Raw genomic sequence first — 26,154 nt, forward strand, 5'->3', positions numbered from 1 at the left:
CTTGGTGAGATGTTCGCCTTCATTGATGATATGTTGAAGGCTTCGAAGAAGATGTTGTAGTTTCTGTGCTCCGGGGAAGTACTGCACTCTTGTCAGTCATGTCCCATGTTTGTCTTCTGAGGAGGTCGATGCAGTTTTTCACTGTGGTGCATCTGAACTGTCTATCGATGAGTTGAGCACCATATCCTGTTCTTACAAGGGTGTCTTTCAGAGTCTGTAGCTGTCTGTTGTGTTCCTCCTCATCTGAGCACATCCTGTGTATACCAAGGGGATGGCTTCTTTAACATGCTTAGGATGATCACTTCTCCAGCTTCCACCCAAAACAAAATTCAATGAGATCACCTCTCATTCATCTAAACTTGAGAAAATATAAATCCGAATAACTTAATCTTTCATCATAAGCCACTCCCCTGTCCCAGGGAACAATTTAATAATTTTTCACTGTACTGCCTCCAATATGCTTTCTTAAATGTGAGACCAAAACGACACAAAGTTATCCAGATATGTTCTCACCACAAACCTGCACAATTTTAAGCTAGGCTTTTTTATTCCTGTACTCCAATCCTCTTAAGGCCAATATGCCATTTGTCTTCCTAATTGCTTGCTAACTGCCATGGTGAGAGTTGAACTCATATTGTCTTGATTGGTAATCCAGGCCTTTTCTCCACAGTAATGTGTAATTACTACACTATTGTACTCCTAATCTTGCTGTCAAATAGTGTATGCATTGAAGAGTTGCTTCAAGATATTTCAGGTATCTTATTATTTAAGATGATTAAAGGGTTTGATGGGCTAAACAGAGATAATCTATTTCCAGTAGTGTGGAAAGGGGAATGACCTTCAATTTAGATTTGGGCTCTGTGGCCTGAGATCAGGAAGCACTTCATCACATTGGAACTCTGGAATCTTTGCCACCCACCCTCCTCACACTTCAAAATAAAGAACTGCCATTTGGTCAATTGAAAATTTCAAAAATGAGATTGATTGTTTTTTGTTAGGCAAGTTATTGAGCAACACAGAACCAAATCAGATAGAAGAAGCTAAGATAGAGATCAACTATAGTCTAATGAATGTGGGAATAGGCTCCAGAAGCTGAATGGTCTACCCCTACACCTATGTCGAAGCGTTTAAAAAGTCAAGCCAAACTCATTTTGCGTGGATACGTTTCACCTTGTTCAATTTTATAACCCTCTGCATAAAGAATAGCAACACGAAAACATTTTAAATGACTTTTATATGTAGCATTTTGACAGCTGTGCATGAGATTTTGAAAAAGAAAATTAAACAAATCAAAGGGTTTAAAAAAGCGAGGGGCTGCAAACGTGCATGCGGGAGTAAACAGAGAAATGTTGAAACGTTGTAATGAATTTAGCAGATGTTAAGTCGTGGGAGAAAGGAAACTAAGCCAATGAAGTCCCTAACTTTAGAGAATAAATTTGTAACTGGCTATAACCTGAAACAGCCACACGGTGTCGTCAAGGCACAGAGACTGAAGCCAAATCTTGCGCTTTAGGTTTTTTGGGGGGGGGTATGACTATTGCAGCAGCTGTCTTTTGCATTTTACTATTAATTTACATTATCATTCGACAACGATTGTGCCAATTTGAAGGTGTGGAATGAAGTATTCAAATTCCATTCGTGGGTTAGAGACGAATAATGCAACACGGGAGTGCTGCGGATGTATGCTACGGGCTCCAATGTGCTACCATAACAAGCCGGAGAGTGGCGCCTTGTGCATAGAATTGGCCGAATTCATTGCCTTTTGTCACCGCATTAGTGTAAAAATCGCCTTGGAGACATACATTGCGAAGGTTGATGTAATTCTTGTTTGTAAAGTGCGTGCAAAAAATAGAAAAGTGGGTGTTTTATATGTTGTTTTCCCCCTCTCCCTCCTGCCCCCTGATCTGTTGCGATCAAGGCAAAAAGGAGATCTTTCGAGGGGAGGGAGGGGGGAGGAATGACCTCGATCAGCTGTTGATCAGCTGGCACCAGCTCCACTCTCTCAAGGCGGAAGCAGAGTGAATCATGCACAGGCGCACTGAGGTTGTTTTTCACAAAAACCGTTTTAAGTGAGGTGGTAGGTATGATATCCCCGTCTTTTGTACAGACCAAAAGCTGGGCAACAGCATCTCTGCCTGTCCAGATCCAGATGCTTCTTTTTAATATTGCAGTGGTCGCGCCTGCAGCTTTTGCAGCCAAAGGCATTGATCAGTGGTGAAGATCCTACTTTTCAGATCTTCATTTTTTTGTACATTTTTTATAGTCACATACACACACACAAGACATTATATCTGTATAGATATATAACCATGGTGCTGGGGAAGGTGAAGAGTTTTACAATAAGCTATGACTGTCCCAATGATAACAATATCCCCGTCTATGCCAGCGGAGATTCAGTCTCTGGGCGGGTGATTATAGAAGTTACTGGTGAAATCAGGGTGAGATCTCTTACAATCCATGCGAGAGGACAAGCGAAAGTGCGCTGGACGGAATCGAGAAACGCCGGTTCTAATACTGCCTACACTCAGAACTACACTGAAGAAGTGGAGTATTTCAACCACAAAGACCTATTAATCGGACACGAGAGAGGTAAGCTTGGAAACTGTAATGAATCAGTCTTACAATATGGCCTGGAAGTTTGCATTGTTCATCGTCTTTGTGCAGCTTACTGTAACCCTACTGTAAAATGGGAGCAACGCAGGGCAGCTCGTTGGCTATTTGGAATTGAGTGTTTCATTATGTAATAAAACACTCTATTAAGATATGCGGTAAAACAAAAATCCATTCGACATAACTTCACAGATGTAAAAGTTCGGTATCCTGTGGCTCACCTTTCACTGCCAATTTGTTTGCCACTAAGTGGCGAGATGTTGCACAGGGGTGGATAACAAATCCTGGTAAAACAAATTTTCGTGTCAATATCTCGCCGGTTTTGTTGCAATGCTACTGCACCGATTCATGGGGTTTAACCCCCTTTTTTTGTCTCTCTGATCATGCCCGTCATTCCGGAGTATAAATGTGATACACGTGAAAAATGACTTCTCTACCGAATAATGCCGACACAAACTTCATCCACCGAAGCTTTTCTTTATAAAACAAATGTCGCTTTTATTTCGAACCCAAGAACTGCCAAAAGAACCCAACAATATTGTGTGAGTTACAATAGAAATGCCCGAATGTCTTTCCAGAATTGCAGTAATTTATATAATGCCCTATATATGCAATGGCTTCCAGACTTAGTCCTTGGATTTTACAGCCCAGAAATATTTTCGAAAATTGATTCCTTTTGTTTAAGCAAAAAACCTAATTGATATGATGCATTGGGGTCGTATTTTATTTACATGTGTTATGCAGGAGAGGTTATAGGAACATTTATTATCATTCGACAATATCACTTGGATGAGATGCAATGACATCAAAATGGATATTTTATATTGTGGATTTCTATCATGACATCTCTTGACCCAATATTATTGTAAGTGTAAATCGTATACTAAATAATTGTAAATGCATTGTACATTTGGTAACATTTTTTTAAAAAAGGTTAGTTGTTTTCCTAAGTTTCCACCCTTTGTTCAAAGCGGTTCAATCCTGTTTGGGACAAGCATTGGGGGAGAGGGGGTGGGCTGTAAGTCTTCTCTTCTCTCATTGGTTTACATCGTCAGATGGTGAGGATGACTTAATGCTATTTTGCAGAAAAACAATTTGCAACAGCTGCTTCGCACCTTCAATATATATATTACCAAATGAAAATCTGTATTTTCCTTAATAATCTTTTCAACTCTAACGTAACGATCCTGATACTGTACCCACAATATTTCAATTGTCAAAGCTTTCACTATAAAATTATGTCAATTAATTCCAATTTTATGGACATTTAGGAATATATTGCAAACAGTATTGTGTGTAAATATATAAGCTGTGTATTTATACATCCAGTTTGAATTCTCACTGGCAATTCAGTTAATGGGTTAAGAACAATTATTAGCTCGAATGCTTAGGGTCTCTTCAAACATACTTTGACTATCTCTGCGATTCCCCAATCGATAGTGTGCATCGTCTAATGGTCACAATGGATATGCATTGACTGTAGTACATTTTCTACCTTTTTTTCACAATGAAGTTACGGATTCTCTATCTCACCCAAGTTTCTGTGGTTCAGCTTAGCTTTGTTGCAGTTGCCCCTCCCCGACCTGCCGATTGGTGCTGCTGTTTGTTAACACTGTTGCTAAGGCGCTGTTAACTTTCCACTGGCCAGCGGAGCTGTCCATCATTTCGTTAGTTCTGTTCCAGCCATCAAGCTTTTTTAAAAATCCTCTAGAGAAAAGAGTTCAAGGCTTTTATTTTTAAGAAAAGGTACAGTAGAGAAGCGTGGATTGAGAGAACAGGGGACGTGGCAGAAATGCAACATTGCTTTAGAATTTTTGTATCATTGTTGCCATTTTATTTCTTAGTGGTTACAATCTTGCCTTCCCTGAAAAAAATCAATATCATTTTGATTCAATAATTGTTCAAATTATGGTTCCAGAACATTTATGTTTGACATGCCAAAATGTAAAAAACTAATCATAATCCCTTGCGAACAATTTTCTGCATTTAAGGAGCAATTGCAATTTGTTACCCTTTGCAGTTTGCAGAATGTGCTCAATGTGCTGTGACTGTAAGTCCCTCCCTCTTGCTCCAGCCTCTCCCTCAGCAGGTTAGGCTGCACAGAGCTGATGAATACCATGTGGTTGCGGCTGCTCTGGGCTGTTCACTCCGGTTCAGGCCGGCTCTCTCCGCTGCCTGCCTGCTGCTGCTGATTGACAGCTCGCTACTTGTTTACCGCTTCACTGCAAAGCTTAGCGTGCTGAGCTGGCAGAACAGAGGGAGAAGGAAGAAAGGCATTGAATCCTGAGCAAAATCTTGCAGGGAAACAAAGTTGCACAGGAGGGTTTTAATCAATGCAACATTTTAATTTAAAAAATGTAACATTGTTGTTCAATATTTCTGCTTTTGTATTCTTTTTGAAATGACGAATAAATATAAAATTGTTCTTTATATTGCACTACGAGGTTGGGATTGCACGTTTCTAGTTATTATTTGACTCCTTTTTTTAAAAAAACCAAGTATTGATTTTAATCTCCAGTGTAATGTGGGGAAAGATTGAAGGAATCCCAATTTTACCAGGCAGGTGCAGTTTGGTAAACGGGTTCTCAGTAAATGGAAAGCAGCATCAGGTTGTTGCAGAATTTGCTGACGTTTTCTTTAAATCCCCATGCTTGTCAGTAGCCGTATACCTGAATGTGGAAAGGACCCGACGTGGTCTCAAGCGGTCACGTCATTGCGGAGAATAAGGAAGGTCAAATTGTTTATCACTTTAAAATTAAAATCCCGAAAGGCTCAACTGTGGCTGTGCAAGGGTGGAGCTGCTCGGAGCTTTGTGCCTCCTGATAGGAGCACTTCAAACAACGCCGAAGATCCCCTAGTAACTCTAAAGCCTTACCCCTTTACCTTACTGGTCTGTACCTTCGCCATTTCCTGGAGAGGTAATGGGCTCATTGCTGTCATTTACTGGGAAGCAAAAAAGGACGTTGTTAACTACTATTACAGCCTATTTATAGACAGCAAGACCATCACTAATTTTTGTTTCGCAGCTTCCTGCTTGAGTTAGATTTTAAAATTCTGGTCTACATGCACTGCCCTTCAACTGACAAAGGTTATATAATTGACATTTGATTAATGCAGCTTATCCGTATAGTTTCAGCAGTAAAGAAAAATCAAATAATGCATTCTTGGGGAAGGAAATCGTTGTTCCTGGGCTGGCTTATGTGAGATTCTAGCCCCATATCTTTTGTGGTTGACTTTTAACTATCCCCTCCCCCCAAGTCTTGTAACTATGCCACTCAGTGGAACTGCTACCGGCAAGTCATAAAGAAAGCCCCCCAAACTAGGAATGGACAATAAATGACATGTTTGCCAGTAAACCCCACATTCTCAAATTATTTTAAATTATTGGAGAAAACAGGTGTTAGCAGTCCTATTAAAACATTGACAAACTAGAGCAGGGCTTGTGCAAGCTTCCATCAGATTCTTTTTGATGTTCATGCTCATTTTTCCAGACTGTTTCAGGTGCATTTCTTGCATTAATACTTGGTTTTAATGTTGTCCAGAAGTTACTTTTCCAATATAGATATTTCCCCAAATTGGGTTTGTCAGTAACACTGAGGGGTCTTGATGTTTTACAAAGTAATTTTTTGCTTATTCAGCTTATTGGTTGTGAACGTTTACATAACTCATAATTGATTTGCTGCGTCAATTAATTTAAACCACTTTTATTTCAGATGATGATGATTCTGAAGAAGACCTCACCACTATACCTTCAGGGAGGCATGAATATCCATTCAGCTTTGAGCTTCCACAAATGTAAGATTTTGCATTTTTCTTTATTGCCGCTTCCGTATGATGTCTCTCAAAGTAAATTGCAAATCAAAAATGTGAATATGAATTTATACCACAGATTTACTTATCTGAGATTTATTCCTCATACAAAGCCTTTTGGTTGAGGTTCTGTTAAAGAAGCTGGTTCAGCCCATTTAATCTCCCCCTTTCTCAATAACAACCTAACACCTCTTTTTATGGAGTCTTTTTTTTAACGTGTCCATGCTCTGGCCATCCCCCAATTTTTCTACCGATCCATTTCAGATAATCACCTTAGTGTTGATATACATGTTATATACAGCACGCAATTTGGTCCATGCTGGTTTTTATGTTGACATGAGTCACCTGTCAGTCTACCTCATTTGACCCCATTAACGTAACTTTCAACTCCTCTCTCTCGTTTTGATCTAGCTTCACCGTAAATGCATCTGTGCTGCTTGCCTTTGCTACATCCTGTGGTAGCATGTTCCACTTTCTAACAACTGTACAGATGAACATGTTTCTTCTGAATCCTGCTATTGAACTTTAGAGACTATCCTTTGATTTATATGGAATCATCCTCTCTGCATCTTTGCTATAGATATCTTTCACAGTCTTGTACGTCTATCTCTCTTCTAGCTTATGCCCTTTTTTGCTACAGTTGCAGATCCAAAAGTATACACAGGGGATTTTCAGTTTGATGAACGAAAGGATCTGAGATATTGTGATCAAAATTATTTCAACCAACTGAACTGCCTATGAATTTTAAAATAATTACTTGCGTAACTTTTGACTGATGCTTTGTCCCAGTTGATTCCTATGAAAGTGACTGTTGTTGCAAATTTGTACCACAGTACTTGTGGCTATTATGATTTTTTTTACACCTGGCAGACCATTAGCTACCTCCTTTGAAGGCAAATATGGCAGTGTGCGCTATTGGGTGAAAGCTGAACTGCACAGGCCATGGATGCTGGTAATGAAAGTGAAGAAGGAATTTACAGTCTTTGAACACATTGACATTAACACTCCATTGTTGCTGGTAAGTGCTGGAGGCTTTTGCAAAATAACCAATGTAAAATTCCACAGATTTCTTCAATCATGGACATTTAATTCAATTTAAAAGGGATGCAAAATGTTAATATAGGCTCTCAATAACTGAAACCAACAGGTTACAATAAAAGAAAATGATGGCTGAAGCAGCTTAGTAGAAAGATTTGAAGAAAAAAATATTGCTATTGTACTTCTCTGAAACAATTGCTGTTTTAGCTCAGGTTAGGTCCTTTAAACTGAAGTATAGATGATTATTTTAAAGACTTGCATTGGTTTTGCTTAAACTGAAATGTAACCTAACAACTATTTTGATTATTTTTCATAAAATTATAAACCTATTTAATTACAGTAGTCCTACAAATTCCCCAATTAGATTCAATTGGTTCTCCAGACAAGAACATTTACAAAGCAGATACATTCATCATGTTTTAAAAATACTTATCAGCACAAGAAATTGTAACCCCCACCTACACAAAGCTATGCAAACTTTACTCCTGCAATCCTGATTAGTTGGAAGTGAAAGATGGCCAACAATTCAACTTTGTCACATTCTAGTTTGGCTCAGATTTTTAAAAATAATTTAGTTCTAAATGCATTTTTTATTAGTTTAATGGACAGTTCTAGCAAGAATAGGTGCATTATGAAACAGAAACAAGATGCACATGTGAAAAAATGCAATCTTTTAGTTCTCCCTGGTCAGAGGCCAGTGCATTTCCACAATTCAGGTCATATAAGTGTCAAAACAAGCAGGAAAGGATATAGCCACAGAAAAGTAAGACCATTCCAGTGTAGAGGTCATCATAACTATGTTCTATCCAGACAGTTACTGGCATGTACTTGCATTTCTTGCGGTACAAGACTGGGTAATGACCAGGAGCAGATTTTTCTTTAACCCAAACCAATGCACATAATTAATATGATTTCAATAAAAGTTCCTAATTGCCACACATTTTTCTAGACCCAGGCACTGATTGCTGTTTTTTAAATATCCATAGCAGTCAAAGGTATTTTTGAGAACACTGCTCAAAATTGGAACCTCTAAACAGTTCAGAACAAACTAAAACATTTCTGACCAGTGGTGTTTCAGTGATAATTTTAACTTGTCCATTAAGGGTGGTGGGATACTGTGCACCAGCTCGGAGACTTGACATTAAGCACTCTGTGCAATGTGCAAATTGAAAAATGCCTGTAGTAAAATTCTCTGTACAATCATTAACACCTTGCACTTAAAAGTGTATAGCAGAGATTTTCGGGCATTTTGCTATTAATACAGCTCCATATAACGTCCTGAGCGACTGTCTATTCTGAAGGGGAGCAGGGGTATTTATTGTGCTTTCTGTTCTTTTTGCAGTCACCACAGGCAGGCACAAAAGAGAAAACTCTTTGTTGCTGGTTCTGTTCCTCAGGCCCAATATCCCTAAGTGCCAAAATCGAACGGAAGGGCTACACACCAGGTAAAAATCTGGAGTACTGAAAGCTAAATAAATCCTTGGTCTATGCTAAATTAACTGATTTCAGCCAGGCGGCAGTATTGGTGCTACAACTGATTTCAGTGTGTATGGACTAAGTCAAAAATTTAGCCAAGCTTTGCATTCCAAAATTGCTATCCAATTATCCCTACTTCCAACCACCCTTACTGGAAAGTGCACATGTACATTCTTTGCTTCAGGAGAGGTTTAGGCTTGGCTGTCATTGAATAGCCTTTCTCAAATTTATCAAATTGCCTGCTAGCAGTTATTGTCTTCGTCAGCACCAGTCTGCACGTTCAGATCACTACCAGAGGGTTGCTGGTGGTAATGGGACCACATCTTGGCATGGGTTGCCACTTCACAAAAGGGTCAAAGAGATTTGCGCAGATTCTTTACAACAGTAACGATCAAATTTATAGTTAATTAGTTTTCCAAATTTTATAATTGCCTCTTTTCAAATCTTGTCTTTTAATTGCAATAAATTAATTAAAATCTGTTTCTTTAAATTACTTTTCCCAGTAATGTTTTAACTGAAAGGAGCAAAATGGCTCCTGATTTCCATTGTTAACACTGAGGCCAGTACTATTCATGTTGTCATTTTAATAGATGCCTGTTAAAGCACAAATATTATTAATACAGAATGGCACAGATCAATAATTTGATGCATTAGATGTTATTGAAACAAAACTGTAAACTCTTCTCTCAAATGACACAATGCACATTCCAGATATAGTGCACAATATAATTTACATTTGTGTGTATGGATGTGCTCTTCTTGTGCAGGTGAATCAATTCACATATTTGCTGAAATTGAGAATTGTTCTTCCCGTATGGTAGTGCCAAAGGCAGCCATTTACCAAACACAGACTTTCTTTGCCAAAGGGAAAATGAAAGAAGTTAAACACCTTGTAGCCAACTTGCGAGGTGATTCATTGTCATCTGGAAAAACAGAAAGTTGGAATGGAAAACTACTGAAAATTCCACCTGTGTCGCCCTCGATTGTAGACTGCAGTATAATTCGTGTGGAATACTCACTGACGGTAGGTGATCTCTTGAGTTACTGTTTTGTGTGCTCCGTTGCAAAACGAGGGCATTGAAAAGGACTTCGTTGGTGGCATCAGTCCATCAAAGAAGGTTTTATTGTGCTACCATCTTTTTTCTTGCCTTAGTTTTCCCTCACCTTTTAATTTTCTTCTCTTTGCCCATCACCCAAGTCCAGCTTGATATTTGAATAGGGTGTTTAGTTTTTAGAAACACCCAAGATAGGTGGGGATCCTTTTGCAGCCAGTTTCCTTCCTTATAACTTGACCAAGGCTGAGAATCTGGCTGTCGAGGAAAGCCCAAATAACTTGAGGGGGACATTTTCACAGTGTTGATATTTTTCCTAACCCTTTTGTTTTAGGTTTTCTGCTGTAAACTTGAGGAGCGCAAAATTCCCTTTTCCACAGGTAACGTTTGTGTATGTAGGTGTTTGTAAGATGAAGGGAAAAAAAATGAATAAAATGTCTTTTTTCATGTTTGTATGTATTTCTTTCCCATTTAAAAAATTATTTTCTCCCTTCTCTAGATCACCACGCACTACATCCCGGCCAAGAGGGCGTGAAGGTGACCTGCTCCCAGGCCAATGCCGCTCTGTAACCGGCTGCCAGGAGGTGCGCGGGGTGACTTGCCCTGTTTTTAAAACTGTTAAAACATTTTTTTTTTATTATTTTTATGGGGAGACAGTTAGCTTCCACTTATCCCTCCTCCACTGGCCCGGTTGAGATTGGTGACACACTGTCTTGGGAATAGTGTCATTTTATATTTTAGAAGAATTGTCCCTTTTCTAGGAGCCTGCTAGTTTAAAATGCTGTTGCATTTTTTTTTGGTGGGTTAGTTTGCTGTGTTCATTCTAGGGTACGTTTCTGTGATGCATAACAAATTTAAGAAACTAATGTCAATTCGTGTCCTTCTGCAAAAAAAAAGTGCGTGCTGGAGGGTAACTGTGGTTTCCTGTGGGGAATTCAGTAGTGACTGTGTCATCGCAAACCACATCACCTGTTGCTGTGTAGTCAAATCAAAATTTCTTTCCTGTAGAACACTGGGATAACTTGGTGATGAATGCAATGTACTGAATTTGAAAATAGCCCTGTAGTAAAACTTGGGAAATTGTTTATCAATGTATTTTCCCCTTTTACTTGACAATCTTTAGCTCATGCAAGATTTTTCAGCTCCCTGATGGGTGAGGCATTTATACAAAGGCATACTTTCAATTTTGTTTCATTTTCGTATTTGCATTTCAAAGAGCTAACACAGAAGCCTAAAGGATAAAAACATTATATACTGAACCAGGGAACATCAAAGTTACCAATCTAATTACTTAGCCTTTGCTGCGTTAAGCTGATCTCAGCCAACATGGATAATTTGGATATCTCTGCATTTGGCTGAGGGTAAGGCGGGGGAGGGTTGTGGTTGGAAATCAATCCAGGCTGGTGTTTCCTGATCACTGTTCAGTACCTCTACGTTCTCTAAACATGCGACCGTCAGTTCAAAACAAGATCACGTTTGGCTGTAATGTCAGTCATAGCCTACAACTGATCCCTATCTAGGATCCTGAATGAAGAATGGTTATTTGGGTGAAATCTTAGGCACCAGTAGACTATCAGACAAAAAGAATCACTGCCTTTGATGGAAAGAGGGGATGACATTTGAGGGGGAATCTTCATTTGAAATTTGCATCCAACTAAGAATGGCTCAAAAATACTTTACAACGGTCCTTTAGAAACCGTGCAAGATGGATGAGTTGCAACCTATGACTTTTGAGAAATGAGGCCAATTATATTTACAAAGAATTTACTGATATATTTTTGAACACAAGTATTGTAGTTTAACTTTATCTTTTCAGTAACATGACGTTCAGAGGTAAATGGCAGTGCCTTCGCCCAAAGCTTAATGCACACAATGTATGTTATTGAATTGTGCCACATGTTGTGCCGTGAAGCTCACATGTTTTGATTCCAGCTCTGTCGGGTTAGGTGATATCTGCCAGACATTGGCGAAGGCACTACTTTTGGCCTCGGTGGTTCCAGGATTTGGATGGTAGTTTTCTCTTTAATATGGAGAAAACAAAACTGATCAGGTTTCCCACCCCAGATTGCTATCCAAGAATCATGCTGTAAGTGCATGTGGATGAATATGTTGGAAACTGGATTAGTTGGACCCCAATAATGGAGTAGATCACCGATCTTCAGTAACCAGGTGGTTGTGTGAAAATTAGTCACTTGGGTGAGGTATCAGAGGGCTGTACTGCTGCCGTTGGCACCTTGCTCCAGCACAAGTGGAAGAATAAGGGGAAAAAATTGGAGGGGGGTGGAAAAACAAGTGTCGGTGATTAAAACTTTCAACTTTCTTTTTCCTTAGGTCTATGTGGACATCCCTGGAGCAATGAATTTAACTCTGAATTTACCGCTAGTTATTGGTACGATTCCCTTACATCCTTTTGGCAGCCGAACATCCAGCGTCAGCAGCCAGTGTAGCGTTAATTTGAACTGGTTAAGCCTCGCACTGCCTGAAAGACCTGAAGGTAAGAACAAGTTCTGGCAAAAATTGTAATCTATTAGAGGGCAGCTTTTCTTTGGCTGACTGGATTGAATGATCACACATTGTAGCATTTAGTTGGACTAGCTAGAAGGTCCAAGGTTGGAATACTGGCTTGTGCTGAGTTAACTAAATTCAATTCAATTTATTGCATTACAATTGGCCAAAGTGGCGGATTTAAAAATAAATCGGTCGGGCCTAATGTTCTGCATCCATTGGCAAAGATGAACATGTGACTGGATGCAACAGGAATGTGTTTTACTCAGAAATTTTACAGGCCAGAAGGTGGCTAGTTAGCCCATCTTGTCTGTGGCAGTCAACGAGAAGGGTCCTATGTAATCTCTCTTTCCAGCTCATAGTCCATGGTCTTGTAGGTTACAGCATTGCAAGCGTATGTCCAAATGCTGTTTTACGTATCATGGGAGTTTCTGAGGCTACCTTCAGACAGTGAGCACCAGATCACCACCAGAGTGAAAGAAATTCCACTTCAATGCCCTGTAAAGTCTATCTGTAATCCTAAATGTATACCACCTAATTGTGGACTCCTCAAACAAGGTGAATAAGACCTTCCCATCCAACTTATTTAGAACCCTAATAATTTTACACACTTGAATTGTGTCTCCCCTCAGCCTCCACTGCTCCAAAGGAAACAAACCTAGCCTATCCATATCAGTCCTTGCAACTAAAATGACCCATTCCAGAAAACATCTGCATAAACTTCCTTTGTGCCCTTGCTAGTGAAATCACGTTTCCTATAATGTGGTGAACTGCACATATTATTCCAACTCTGGCCTAATGAATGTTTTATGTAGTTTCAGCATTCCTCTTACCTCTTATATTCCATGCCTTAGCTTGTAATGGATAAAATTCTGTATGCCTTTTTGACCGCCTTATCTATTTGTCCAGCCCGTTCAGGAATCTTTGGATGTTCACTTCAAGGTCCTTCTCAGTGTCCTCCCATTAATTATGAACTCCTTAGTCTTGTTTGTTCTTGCCAAATGCATTACCTCACACTTCTCCAGATTGCACTCCATTTGCCACTATTTTGCCCACCTGACTAAGTCATTCTTTTTGTGATCAAATACTTGGCCAATTTTTGTATTAGCTGCAAACCTCTTACTCATACCCTCCTCCATTCAAGTCCAAATCATTGACATAGAAACTGAATAGTCTAACCTTCCAGTTGCAGAAACACCCATTGATCTTTGCTCCTTGTCTCTGAGCCAACTTTGCACCCAAATTGTCTCTTTGCCATGAATCCCAAGACTTTTATTTTGGTGACCTGTCTGCCCCTTTACGAAAAGTGCTTAAAATCCCAGGTACACCATCTCAAATATACTGCCCTCATCAACCCTACATATTATCACCTCAGAATTCTGTCATGTTAGTCAGACAAAACCTTCCCATAACTAATCCATGTCTTTCTAAATGAAGAATAATCTGCTGCTCAGGATTTTTTCCAATTGAGGTTATGCTATCTGACTTGTAACTCTGTCTTTTCTCCTTTTATTTCTTATTCAATGATGAAGCTGTCTGTTGGACCTTGGCACCACACCTTTAAAAAGTCTCACAACACCAGATTAAAGTCCAACCAGTTTATTTGATGTGTGTTTACTATGAAATAAACTGGTTGGACTTTAATCTGGTGTTAAGAGACTTCTTACTGTGTTTACCCCAGTCCAACGCCGGCATTTCCGCACTACACCTTTAGCCAGGGAGAATTGGAAATGATGACCAATCATTCTACTATGTCAGTCTCGGATGCATTTTGTCCAGGCCTACGCACTTATCCACTTTGATAGTTAAAACTCTTGATACTTCCTCAGTCACTGCTTAATTTTATCTAATATTTCATACTCCTCTCTGATTGATTGCAATGGCTGCACCATCTGTTTATTTTGTGAAAATGGATGCCAAGTGCTCATTAAGAGCCATACCAAAGCTTCCGTACGCACATATTGCTCTTATGCTCCTTTACTGCCTGTTAAGTTTTCCACTTGCTCTTTATGTATTTATAAAACATCTGTATGTTTTGCTTGATTTTACTTGTCAAGGGTGGCACAGTGTATAGCATTGCTTCCTTGAAGCTCTACGGACCTGGGTTCAATTCTGGTCTTGAGTGGAGTTTGCACATTTTCTCTGTGTCTGCGTGTGTTTCCTCCCATAGTCCAAAGATATGCAGGTTAGGTGGACTGGCCATGGTAAATTGACCCTGAGTGGCCAAGATGGGTAGGTTAGATGGAATAGCCATGGTAAATGTGTAGGAGCGAAAGAGAGGGCCTGGATAAAATACTCTGTCAGAGAGTTGGTACAGACTCAATAGGCCAATTTGCCTCTTCTGCACTGTAGGCATTCCATGATCCTAATGTTTTTTCTGCCTGCTCTTGCTTTCCTATTTTTTCCATCCACCCAGTTTCATTCCCTGAAACCAAGTCTAGAACTGCTCCTCTCTCTGAGTTTGCTACACACTGGCTTAAAAAAAATCTCCTGTTCTCCTGACTGTATTTTAAGAATTTGCCCCCCCTCTGTCTTTTACTCGAATTTTCTCCCAATTAATATTGGGTTAGTTGAATTGGCGTCCCCATTATTCTTAGAGAATTTGCATTTTCATTTTCTTCTGACTGTTTGCAACTGCTTCTAGAAAGGTGAGACCTGTGAAAGCTGATGTGTTATACTTGACCCTTTAACAAACTCCCCCGCCCCACCATCCTGAATGCATTCCCATGGTGTGATTGCCCCTTTTTATTGTTCTTCAGTTCAATCCATATGGACTCATTTAATCCTTCTTGCATATCATCCTCTCTCATCAGAACTATCATTGCTTCTGCAATCAATATTAGAACCTCCCTCATCTCCTCTGTAAACCTGATCAGCAGGAGCATTGAGCTGCCGTTCTATGTTATCATATTCTCAACTGTTGATTTGTATTATTAGCATATTTGCCTTGCATTGAACCATTCAGCACGGTCAGACTCATTTGTTGATTTTCTTTCCTTCATTTCCTCTGCATTGCAACCACACTTGCACTCCTTTCCAAAACTTCCATTTCCAACTTTATTCCCTTCTGAATCTCTGGCTTCCCTTTCCCTGGCCAAGTTAGTTGAAACCTTTACCAACAACATTAGCAAAACCGCTCGCAGGAAAATGGTCCCTGCCCTCCTTCAAGTGTAACCTATCAGCTTTCACAGGTCTCGCTCTCCAGAAGCAGCCCCAATCCCTCAGAAGCCTTTCCTCCTGCACCATCTCTCCAGCTACATACCCAGCGGCTCTACCTTCCAATTTCTAGAACTCGCAAGCAGATTGCACCAGGACAAATCCAGAGATTACTTGGGGGTCCTGCTCTTCAATCTCCCAGCTCCCTAAACTCTGCAGAAATCCATTTTTCTATCCATATTGTTGGTGCCGATTATGGACTGTCTTCTGGCTGTTCGCCCAATCCCCTCAATGTCCTGTCGCCACTGCAACGACATCTGTGACCCTGGCACCATGGAAACAACATGCCATCCTGACGTCATAGCTCCAGACACAGAAGGATGCTTCTCTATCTAGTCGTCTTCCATTTTTCATTCCAACTCCTGCCTGTACATCCAAGCCACTTAGTGCACTTAGAGTCACAGAGGTTTACAGCATGGAAGAAGGCCCTTCAGCCCAACATGTCCATGCCGCTTTTTTTTAAAACCCCTAAGCTAATCCCAATTGCTGGCATTTGACCCTTATCTCTCTACACCCATCTTACCTATGTAATTGTCTAAATGCTTTTTAAAAGACAACATTGTAACCGCTTCTATGACTACCTTTTGTTCCAGAACTCACCACCCTCTATATGAAAATATTGCCCGTCTGGACCTTTTGTATTTCTCCCTCTCACCTTAAACCTATGCCCTCTAGTTTTAGACTCCCCTACCTTTGGGAAAAGATATTGACTATCTAACTGACCTCTGCCCTTCATTATTTTATAGACCTCTATAAGATCACCCCTCAACCTCCTACGCTCCAGAGGAAAAAAGTCCCAGTCTACCCAGCCTCTCCTTATAATTCAAACCATCAAGTCCTGGTAGCATCCAAGTAAATCTCTTCTGCACTCTTTCTAGTTTAATAATATCCTTTCTATAATAGGGTGACCAGAACTGCACAGAGTGGCCTTACCAATATCTTGTACAACTTCAACAAGATGTCCCAACACCTGTATTCAGTGTTCTGACCAATGAAAGCAAGCATGCCGAATGCCGTCTTCACCACTCTGTCTACCTGTGATTCCACTTTCAAGGAGCTATGAACATGTACCCCGAGATTTTTTTGTTTTGCAGCTCTGCCCAATGCCTTACCATTAACTGAGTAAGTCCTCCCCTGGTTCAGTTTACGAAAATGCATCACCTCATCTTTATCTAAATTAAACTCCATCTGTGTTTGTCAGCCCGCTGGCAAACTTAGTAACCATGTCTCCTGTATTTTCATCCAAATCATTAATGTAAATGACAAACAACAGTAGACCCAGCCCTGATCCCTGAGGCACACCAGTGGTCACAGGCCTCCAGTTTGAAAAACAATCTTCTACGACTAGCCTCTGGCTTCTTGACAGAAGCCAATGTTGTATCCATTTAGATAACTCACCCTGGATCCTGTGAGATTTTTACCTTGTGCAACAAACTACCATGCAGTACCTTTTCAAAGGCTTTGCTAAAGTCCATGTAGACAACATCAACTGAACTGCCCTCATCAACCTTCTTGGTTACCCCTTCAAAAAACTCAAACAAATTTGTGAGACATGATTTTCTACTCACAAAACCATGCTGACTGTCCCTAAATAGTCCTTGCTTCTTTAAATGCCTGTAGATCCTGTCTCTCAAAATACCTGTCAACAACTTACCCACCACAGATGTGAGGCTCACTGGCCTGTAGTTCCCAGGCTTTTCTCTGAAGCTCTTTTTAAACAAAGGCGCAACATTTAGTGGACTTGGGTTAGGTCTCACTCTCTGGAGGGACCATCAGTCACCAGTTCAGAACTAAGTACCAGTTGGACAATGAGATGCTATGAGGATTCCTGCTGGGTCTTCCTTGTCCTTCTGACTGTCACTCCTTCCCTTTCTGCATGTTTTAAGCTCTTGAACATAGAACATCAAAATTACAGCGCATTACAGGCCCTTCAGCCCTCAATGTTGTACCGACCTGTGAAACCAATCTAAAGCCCGTCTAACCTACACTATTCCAATATCATCCATGTGTTTATCCAATGACCATTTAAATGCCCTTAATGTTGGCGAGTCCACCAGTGTTGCAGGCAGGTATTCCATACTCTTACTACTCTGAGTAAAGAACCTACCTCTGACATCTGTCCTGTATCTATCACCCCTGAATTTAAACCTATGTCCCCTCATGCTAGCCATTTCCAACTGAGGAATAAGGCTCTCACTGTCGACACTATCTAATCCTCTGATCATCTTATGTGCCTCTATTAAGTCACTTAACCTCCTTCTCTCTAACAAAGACAGCCTTAAGTCCCTCAGCCTTTCCGCATAAGATCTTCCCACCATACCAGGCAATATCCTTCTAAACCTCCTCTGCACCCTTTCCAATGCTTCCACATCCTTCCTATAATGCGGCGACCAGAACTGTACACAATACTCCAAGTGCGGCTGCACCAGAGCTTTGTACAGCTGCAGCATGACCTCATGGCTCTGAAACTCAATCCCTCTTTCAATAAAAGCTAACACACCATCCACCTTCTTAACAACCCATTCAACCTGGGTGCCAACTTTTGGGGATCCATGCACATTGACACCAAGATCTCTCTGCTCATCCACACTACCAAATATCTTACCATTAGCCCAGTACTCTGTATTCCTGTTATTCCTTCCAAAGTGAATCACTTCACACTTTTCCGCATTAAACTCCATTTGCCACCTCGCAGCCCAGCTCTGCAGCTTATCTATGTCCCTCTGTAACCTGCAACATCATTCCGTACATCCACAACTCCACCGACTTTTGTGTCATCCGTAAATTTACTAACCCATCCTTCTACGCCTTCATCCAGGTCATTTTATAAATGACAAACAGTAGTGACCCCAAAACAGATCTTTGCGGTACACCACTAGTAACTGAACTCCAGGATGAACATTTCCCACCAATCACCACCTTCTGTCTTCTTACAGTCAGCTAATTTCTGATCCAAACCACTAAATCACCCTCAATCCCAAGCCTCCATATCTTCTGCAATAGCTTACCATGGGGAACCTTATCAAACACTTTACTGAAATCCATATATATCACATCAACTGCTTTACCCTCATCCACCTCTTTGGTCATTTTCTCAAAGAACTCAATAAGGTTTGTGAGGCACGACTTATCCTTCACAAAACCGTGTTAACTATCCCTAATCAAATTATTCCTCTCTAGATGATTATAAACCCTATCTCTTATAATCCTGTCCAAAACTTTGCCCACAATAGAAATAAGACTCACTGGTCTATAATTACTAGGGTTGTCTCTATTCCCCTTCTTGAACAAGGGGACAACATTTGCTATCCTCCAGTGTTCTGGCACTACTCCTGTAGACAATGACGACCTAAAGATCAAAGCCAAAGGCTCTGCAATCTCCTCCTTGGTCTCCCGGAGAATCCTAGGATAAATCCCATCCGGCCCAGGGGACTTATCTATTTTCATATTTTCCAGAATTGCTAACACCTCCTCCTTACGAATCTCAATCCCATCTAGTCTAATGGCCTGTATCTCAGTATTCTCCATTTTCCTGTGTGAATACTGACGAAAAATATTCATTTAGTACCTCTTCAGACTCTATGCACAACTTCCCACTACGGTCCTTGACTGGCCGTATTCTTACCCTAGTCATTCTTTTATTCCTGACATACCTATAGAAAGCTTTTCCTTGATCCTACCTGCCAAAGACTTCTCATGTCCCCTCCTGGCTTTTCTTAGCTCTCTCTTTAGGTCCTTCCTGGCTAACTTGTAACTCTCAAGTGCCCTAACTGAGCCTTCACGTCTCATCTTGACATAAGCCTCCTTCTTCCTCTTCTCAAGAGATTCAACTTCTTTAGTAAGCCACAGTTCCCTCATTCGACCACTTCCTCCCTGCCTTTCAGGTGCATACTTATAAAGGACACGCAGTAGATGTTCCTTGAACAAGCTCCACATTTCAATTGTGCCCATTCCCTGCAGTTTCCTTCCACATCCTTTGCATCCCAAATCTCTCCTAATTGCATCATAATTTCCTTTCCCCCAGCTATAACCCTGCAGTACATACATATCCCTTTCCATTGCTCATGTAAATGTAACCGAATCGTGGTCACTATCACCAAAGTGTTCCCCTACCTCCAAATCTAACACCTGGCCTGGTTCATTACCCAGTACCAAATCCATTGCGGCGTTGCCTCTTGTTGGCCTATCTACATACTGTGTCAGGAAACCCTCCTGCACACATTGGATAAAAACTGACCCATCCAAAGTACTTGAACTATAGCATTTCCAGTCAATATTTGTAAATGTTTGTCAATACTTGAGGTGATGACCTCCAGAAACATGCATTTGGTGAAGCTCTGGGCCTTGTGGATGCAGTAAAAAGTCTGACAACACCAGGTTTTAGTCCAACCGATTTATTTGATAATAGACTCACAAGCTTTCGAGGTTTCCCTCTTCGTCAGGTGAATGGAGAGTTCTGGCCTCAGACAGAGCATATAAAGCACAGACAGTTTACTTGGTCTCCCAGTTTACTGTCTGTGCTTTATATGCTCTGTCTGAGGCCAGAACTCTCCATTCACCTGACGAAGAGGGAAACCTCGAAAGCATGTGAGTCTATTATCAAATAAATCGGTTGGACTAAAACCTGGTGTTGTCAGACTTTTTACTGTGTTTACGCCAGTCCAATGCCGGCATACCCACACCTTGTGGATGCCCCATGGTGACTCCAGCTTCCACTATGCAACCTGAAGCTTGACCTAATGACACTCCTGGATATGTGACTGTCCAAGCCACAAGGAAAAATCATGAATTCCTACATGGCACAGGAGGGATGACCAACTTCCTGACACCTACTGTTTTGTGGTGCCTTGTGAAGCATCACCACGTACCGGAGACTAACCAATGGTTTTTGCGACTGTATACCAGCAAGAATCTGTGCCTGAAGGGGAGGCAAAGCAGGACAAAAACCATGAATAAAACCAGCCATGACATACTGTATGTTTTACTGAGGTTCCTGCTGGATGTTAAACTCGTAAAATAGGATTGTGTGACACTGCAGTAAATTGAACCATTTCAGATCATAACACATAACTGTTTTCATTTCAGCTCCACCTAGCTATGCAGAAATTGTGTCTGAGCAGCAACGACGAAATAACCTGGCCACCACAGCAGTGCGGGATGAATTAGAAAGAGTGTTTGAGGGACCATTGTTTGCCTACATCCAAGAATTTAGGTACCAGCCCCCACCTGTGTACTCAGAGGTAAGGATCTTTTATCTTCTTTGCAAGAATCGGGATATGGAGACTTATTGGAATTTTAAGTATGCCAAATAGATGTTACTGAAAATCTTGTGTAAAACATGTGAAATTAAGGTAGATGGCCCTCAATTCTGAGCTGAACCTGCCCAGACGTGATGTATTAGAAATACCAAAAGGCATTCCTTGTGCAAACCTGTTCTGACTGACACCTGGGGCATGAGTTTCATGTAAAACGTGTCACACCAACTATTTGAAAAATGCCTCATTGTCACGTTGGTGGGTGGCAGCTCCCCAAATGCACCTGTGTCAGCGAGTGTCTCAGCTCATCAACAGCAAGTCTGAGAATTTGGTTGTGTTATCTCCTTGACCAGAGATATGAGCTAATCCCTCCAAAAGGAAAGTCACAGGCGAGGCCGACGAGTAATTTTCAGTTTCTGCTTCTCAATGGATTTATTAATTCAATAGACGTTTAAATGTAGGCAGCTATCACTACAACAATGTTCAGAACATCAGGGCATGCAACCTCTTAAACTGATGCCAAAATAGGCCACAAAAATGCCCATTTTCAATGCAAAAGATCAAAGAAATTTGCTTGAAGTGACTTGTACTCATTGTTACACTCCCTAAATTTAAAACCATACAGCAAAGAAGAAGAGCATTCTATACCAGATCTTTGAAAGAGTTAACTGATTAGTTCCACTTTTCCTTCTGTTTGGACCTTTTTCCATCATACATTCCAGATAATCCAAACATTCTGCATCAAAATATTTCCCCTTGATTCAACTCTTGACCTATTAGCTAATTATTTTAAATTTGTGGGCACCTAATTACTAGCTCTGTTACCAGTAGAAACAATTTCTCTGCTCAACCAAACCTTCCTTATTCTAAACATCTCCATTAAATCTCTTCTTAACACACTGCACCATACCCATCAAGTAACTAAAACCCTGTTTCCTGGTACCACTTGACTGAATTTCTTCTGTGGTATCTTCAAGACCCTGTCATCCTTTTTAAAGTTTGGTGCCCAGGACTGAACACTGTACTCCAGTGGAGTCCTGATCAGTGATTTACGAAGAATTGGCTTAACGTGCCTTTTTATATTCAGTGGCCCTGATATTTATGGTAAGGCTGCAAATGACACTGAACTGGTAAGGCAGAGGGCAAGGACCTCATTAACATTTCAATTCTCGCTGGGCTGAAGCCAAACTGGCAGCAGAAGGTGGCTGTCCTGTCAGGTGGTCAGGGATGCCTGTGATGGAAAGATTTGGGCAGAGGCCAGTGACTTCCTTACAGGGCTTGGACAGAACTGTCCTGCCCCTTCTCACCCTTTATCTTGGAGAAGGGTAGCTTCCATACACCATTTACTGTTACGTTTTCCGGCCCCTTGGGTAGCTCATTCAGAAACTAATATTTTAAAGTGAACATCGGATTATGCAGTGGAAGCCCAACTTTAAAAATGTTAACTAATGTCCCATCACTCTGCAACGGACCTTTCAGTAGTACTGAAAGGAAAAGAATCATTCATAGTGTATTGATCATTTGTACAATTTTCAATATTTAAATGATGTTGCATGATAGCAAAATCCATACTTCTGCATTTAGAAAGCCAAAATCCTATATGCTTTTATATCAGCCTTCTCAATTTTTGTCCTGCCAATTTTCAAATGTATTATCCCCTTGGATCCTGTCCCCTCCTCCTCCTCCTCCTCCTCCTCCTCCTCCTCCTCCTCCTCTCTCCCTCTAAACGCATTTTGCACTTTTTCTGCATTCAATTTCCTGTGTTGTGTGTTGACCCATTTCACAGCCTTTCTCCTCAATTCTGCTTCTGTCCTTGTTTACTGCATTGCCAAGCTTTGTGACGTGTCAAACCTTTGAAATTATATCTCTGGTACCAAAGTCCACGTCAATCATTTCCTTAATTGCAACACTTGTCCCAAACTGTTCACCCTTCATTAACAAAACTCAGTGTCTCTTCCGTTCTAAATGGTAGTGCATAAGTTAGTTCTTTTTTTCATTTTGGCTTTGCTTTATGCTTATTTTACTATTTTGCTCATCAAAACCCGGGCTGCACCTTTTGGCTGCATTTATATTACATCAGAATGAGTTGAATTTAAAAACACTTGCAGTTGCATTTTCATGGAGATTTGCGCCTAATGTGTCTTTGAATATTTAATCTGTCGTTCATTCAACGAGTATAGAATACATTCATCACTGTCTTAGGGCTCTGCTAATGCTGATTTCTAGCGGTTTTAAATTTGTAGCATATGCTAATGACGTTCTCAAATTTCAGCAATACCAGATTTTGAGATGAATTATCAGTTACATATTTAAGGAAATTAAAGGCCTGGGATTCTTGGGAGCAGGAGTCAATGGTCAGGGTAGCTGATGAGGTTAAACCGAGGTGCCACCTGGTGCACGTTTTGAAAGCCTTCTCAGCCTTTTGGATAAGATGAAGCATCAGATCAAGCCCAGGATGGGGACAGTACCTCATCATGTCAGCTTGGATCCTGTTTGTCTCTCTCGTGGTAACTGAATTGGATTCAGTTGGAATTTGAATTTAGATTTTTGGATGGAATAAAAAATTAGAAATAGCTACTCATCTCCACCATTGGACTATCCTTTATAATAAGCCAATCCCACCCATTCTTTCCTTGGAGCATAGGAGGCTTAGGGGTGATCTTATAGAGGTCTATAAAATAATGAGGGGCATAGATAAGGTAGATAGTCAGCACCTTTTCATAAAAGTAAGGGAGTCTGAGCGGTCATAGGTTTAAGGTGAGAGGGGAGAGGTAGTGAAGGTTCAGAGGGGCAATTTTTTTACTGAGGGTGGTGAGTGTCTGGAACGAGCTGTCAGAGGCATTAATCAAGGCGGGTACAATTTTCTCTTTTAAAAAACATTTAGACAGTTGCATGGATAAGATGGGTGGGTATGGAGGGATATGGGCCAAATGCAGGCAATTGGGACTAGCTTAATTGGGATCGGTCTGTTTCATTTACTTATTCTTTGAATGCATCTTGCTTTACAGATTGACCCTAATCCAGATCAGGCGAATCAGAACCGAGAAATGAACCCATGCTGTTCCTCCCGCTGATTTGGCTTTGTGTGGCTCTCGAGCCTATTCTTTCACGATGGTTTTAAAAGTGCATCGCTGCGCTGTTAAGGATGAGACGCAGAAGAGAAAAGGACGGCGATGTTTTATAACAGTGGATATAAGACAGAGACAATTTGTGCTAATGAAACCGAAAACCTGTGGCTTAGACGGAAAGCTGCTGAAAAATGCCGGAGGAAATCTTAACACTTTCAAGCGGCACATCCAAGAAGCAGCTGAAGTGGACAAGTGGCCACAGTCTCATGACATTCACACCATTCTACTGGGGTTCTCGACCTTACAACAGAAATTTGCACATATTATTCAGTGCTTGTGTTGCGCTTCATATTCCATTCAGTCTTGAAGATGGCTGTTTATTTTTACTTCTGGTTGTGGTGAATTGCAGGCTGCAGACTTCCAAGTTACTGATTTTTTTTTTTCTCTCTCTTTTCGTCTGGGGTCTGCACAGTTCAAAAAGATCAAGTCAGCAGCGTACAAAACTGACAATGCACTGATGTTATGTAGCCTGGACTGTACCTGCTTTGCACGTGCTCAGTATTGTCGTCTCAGACAGGACTTGCAACACCAACCTACTGTGGCTTCTTTTTAAAACATCAAATGCCTTCAAGCCAATATTCGTTCTTTTGCAGCCTATTGTCGTAGAATAGCAACTGATCAAAAAACCCGGGATGAGGTTGCAGAGAAGATTCTGGGTTAATTTTCTATTGTTGGGAGGCTATGTATTTTGTTGTTACTCCTATTTGTTGCATTTCTACAATATACAGAGTAGTTTTGTGTTTCAGACTGCCTAAAACACTCAAATCTCAGGTGAATTTGTCACTTGCCAAATTGTTGGTATTTTCTTTTTTGTTCAAATGTGTTTTGATTAAATTGCACTGTTTTAAAGCAAGGGACACTTCCAAAATATGGATGGATTTTGAATTCCTTTTTCTCCCCCCTTAACCACCACCATCTGACCATAATATTTACCCTCACAAAGAAGCATTATTTTTTTCCCTTCTATATTTTGTGACCCTGCTTCTGGTGAAGTGGGCCAAGATTTGGCCAACCTATTTCCAAAAATAAAAAAGAAATCTAACAATTCTATATCATCTATAAAAGTCTGAAGAACCTGAACACTTTGTTTAGTATTGGATGCTACAAGTTTCGCCCAGATTGAAACTTTTAGAACCGGTCACGGGCATTTCTGTTGCAAACGAACGTCAAACTCTTCCAGTTCGATCAGCCGTAGGATTGAGTACAAGTGGTCTTATTCCATGAGTGGCCTTTTTGTAAAGAATCCAAATGCAACTGAAATATGCTGTTCTGCATTGCCAAGTGCAGCACAAACATGGGATAGACATGTGGAAGGGTTTGACTATGGTTATTCTGCTGTGTATTGTTCTGCTGCAGTGTGGAGGGACGGCATTGAGCTTCACAACACTTTGCAATTGCCCCTGATCTATAGATTATTTTGTGGGGTAGTTGGCATTATAGGGCATTTGATGTTTCCATTTGGGCAACTCTCGTTTCTCTTTTTTTTTCAAAATTAGGGATCAACAATTGCTTATGTTCTGCAGCAGGTATGAAACCTGATTCCATACAAGATAAAACTACAAAAAATTAAGAAGGGATTGATCAATATTCTTCTGCACGCCTTCATTAGCCAAAAAAGGGCTGGTCATCATTACTCAGGATGCTCAGTTTCTCTTTGCTTTTGAGTGCAGTTATTTGAATGGAGTTCTCAATGCTTCAGATATAGATGCATTGCTGAAACTGAATTGGTGCGAAAATGTTTCCTTTTATATAATTTTTTTTTCAATATTGATTGATCCCTAATGTAAGAAAAAAAGGACTTCGTAGTCCAGTATTCAATTTAGTTTCCTGATTTAAAAAATTAGGAATAAATATTTTAAAAAATCCAAAATGTTCTAGAAACCAAGTGCAATATTTAATGTTTTTTGTAAGGTTTATTCCTTGACCGTGTACAGACTTTTTTTAAGTTTTGTGCTGTAATTATCTTTGTAGATTTTGTTAAGAGATAAAAGTTCCATGTCCTGTATGGTTTAATTTTTTTTGTTTAGCTGTTCGTGTAAAATAAAAAAATGTTTTGCTATTGAA

General features: G+C 40.4%; 1 protein-coding gene across 7 annotated transcripts; it reads left to right on the top strand.

The window, feature by feature from the left end:
- Positions 1–2,003: 2,003 nt before the first annotated feature.
- arrdc3a (arrestin domain containing 3a) lies at positions 2,004–26,154 on the top strand. Of its 7 annotated transcripts, none has more exons than XM_080189129.1 (8): positions 2,004–2,589; positions 6,324–6,405; positions 7,291–7,438; positions 8,801–8,903; positions 9,702–9,958; positions 12,318–12,480; positions 20,793–20,947; positions 23,971–26,154. In XM_080189129.1, exons 1-8 carry the CDS (start codon positions 2,310–2,312, stop codon positions 24,034–24,036), a joined length of 1,254 nt encoding a protein of 417 aa, XP_080045255.1. In that variant the 5' UTR covers positions 2,004–2,309; the 3' UTR covers positions 24,037–26,154. The 7 variants fall into 7 exon arrangements, with proteins under 7 accessions (XP_080045255.1, XP_080045258.1, XP_080045261.1 ...); XM_080189132.1 differs by lacking the exon at positions 2,004–2,589 and adding an exon at positions 2,601–3,152; XM_080189135.1 differs by lacking the exon at positions 2,004–2,589 and adding an exon at positions 4,027–4,356.

This window comes from Carcharhinus amblyrhynchos, chromosome 5 (genome assembly GCF_965287045.1).
Source record: "Carcharhinus amblyrhynchos chromosome 5, sCarAmb.v2.hapA, whole genome shotgun sequence".
NCBI lineage: Eukaryota > Metazoa > Chordata > Chondrichthyes > Carcharhiniformes > Carcharhinidae > Carcharhinus > Carcharhinus amblyrhynchos.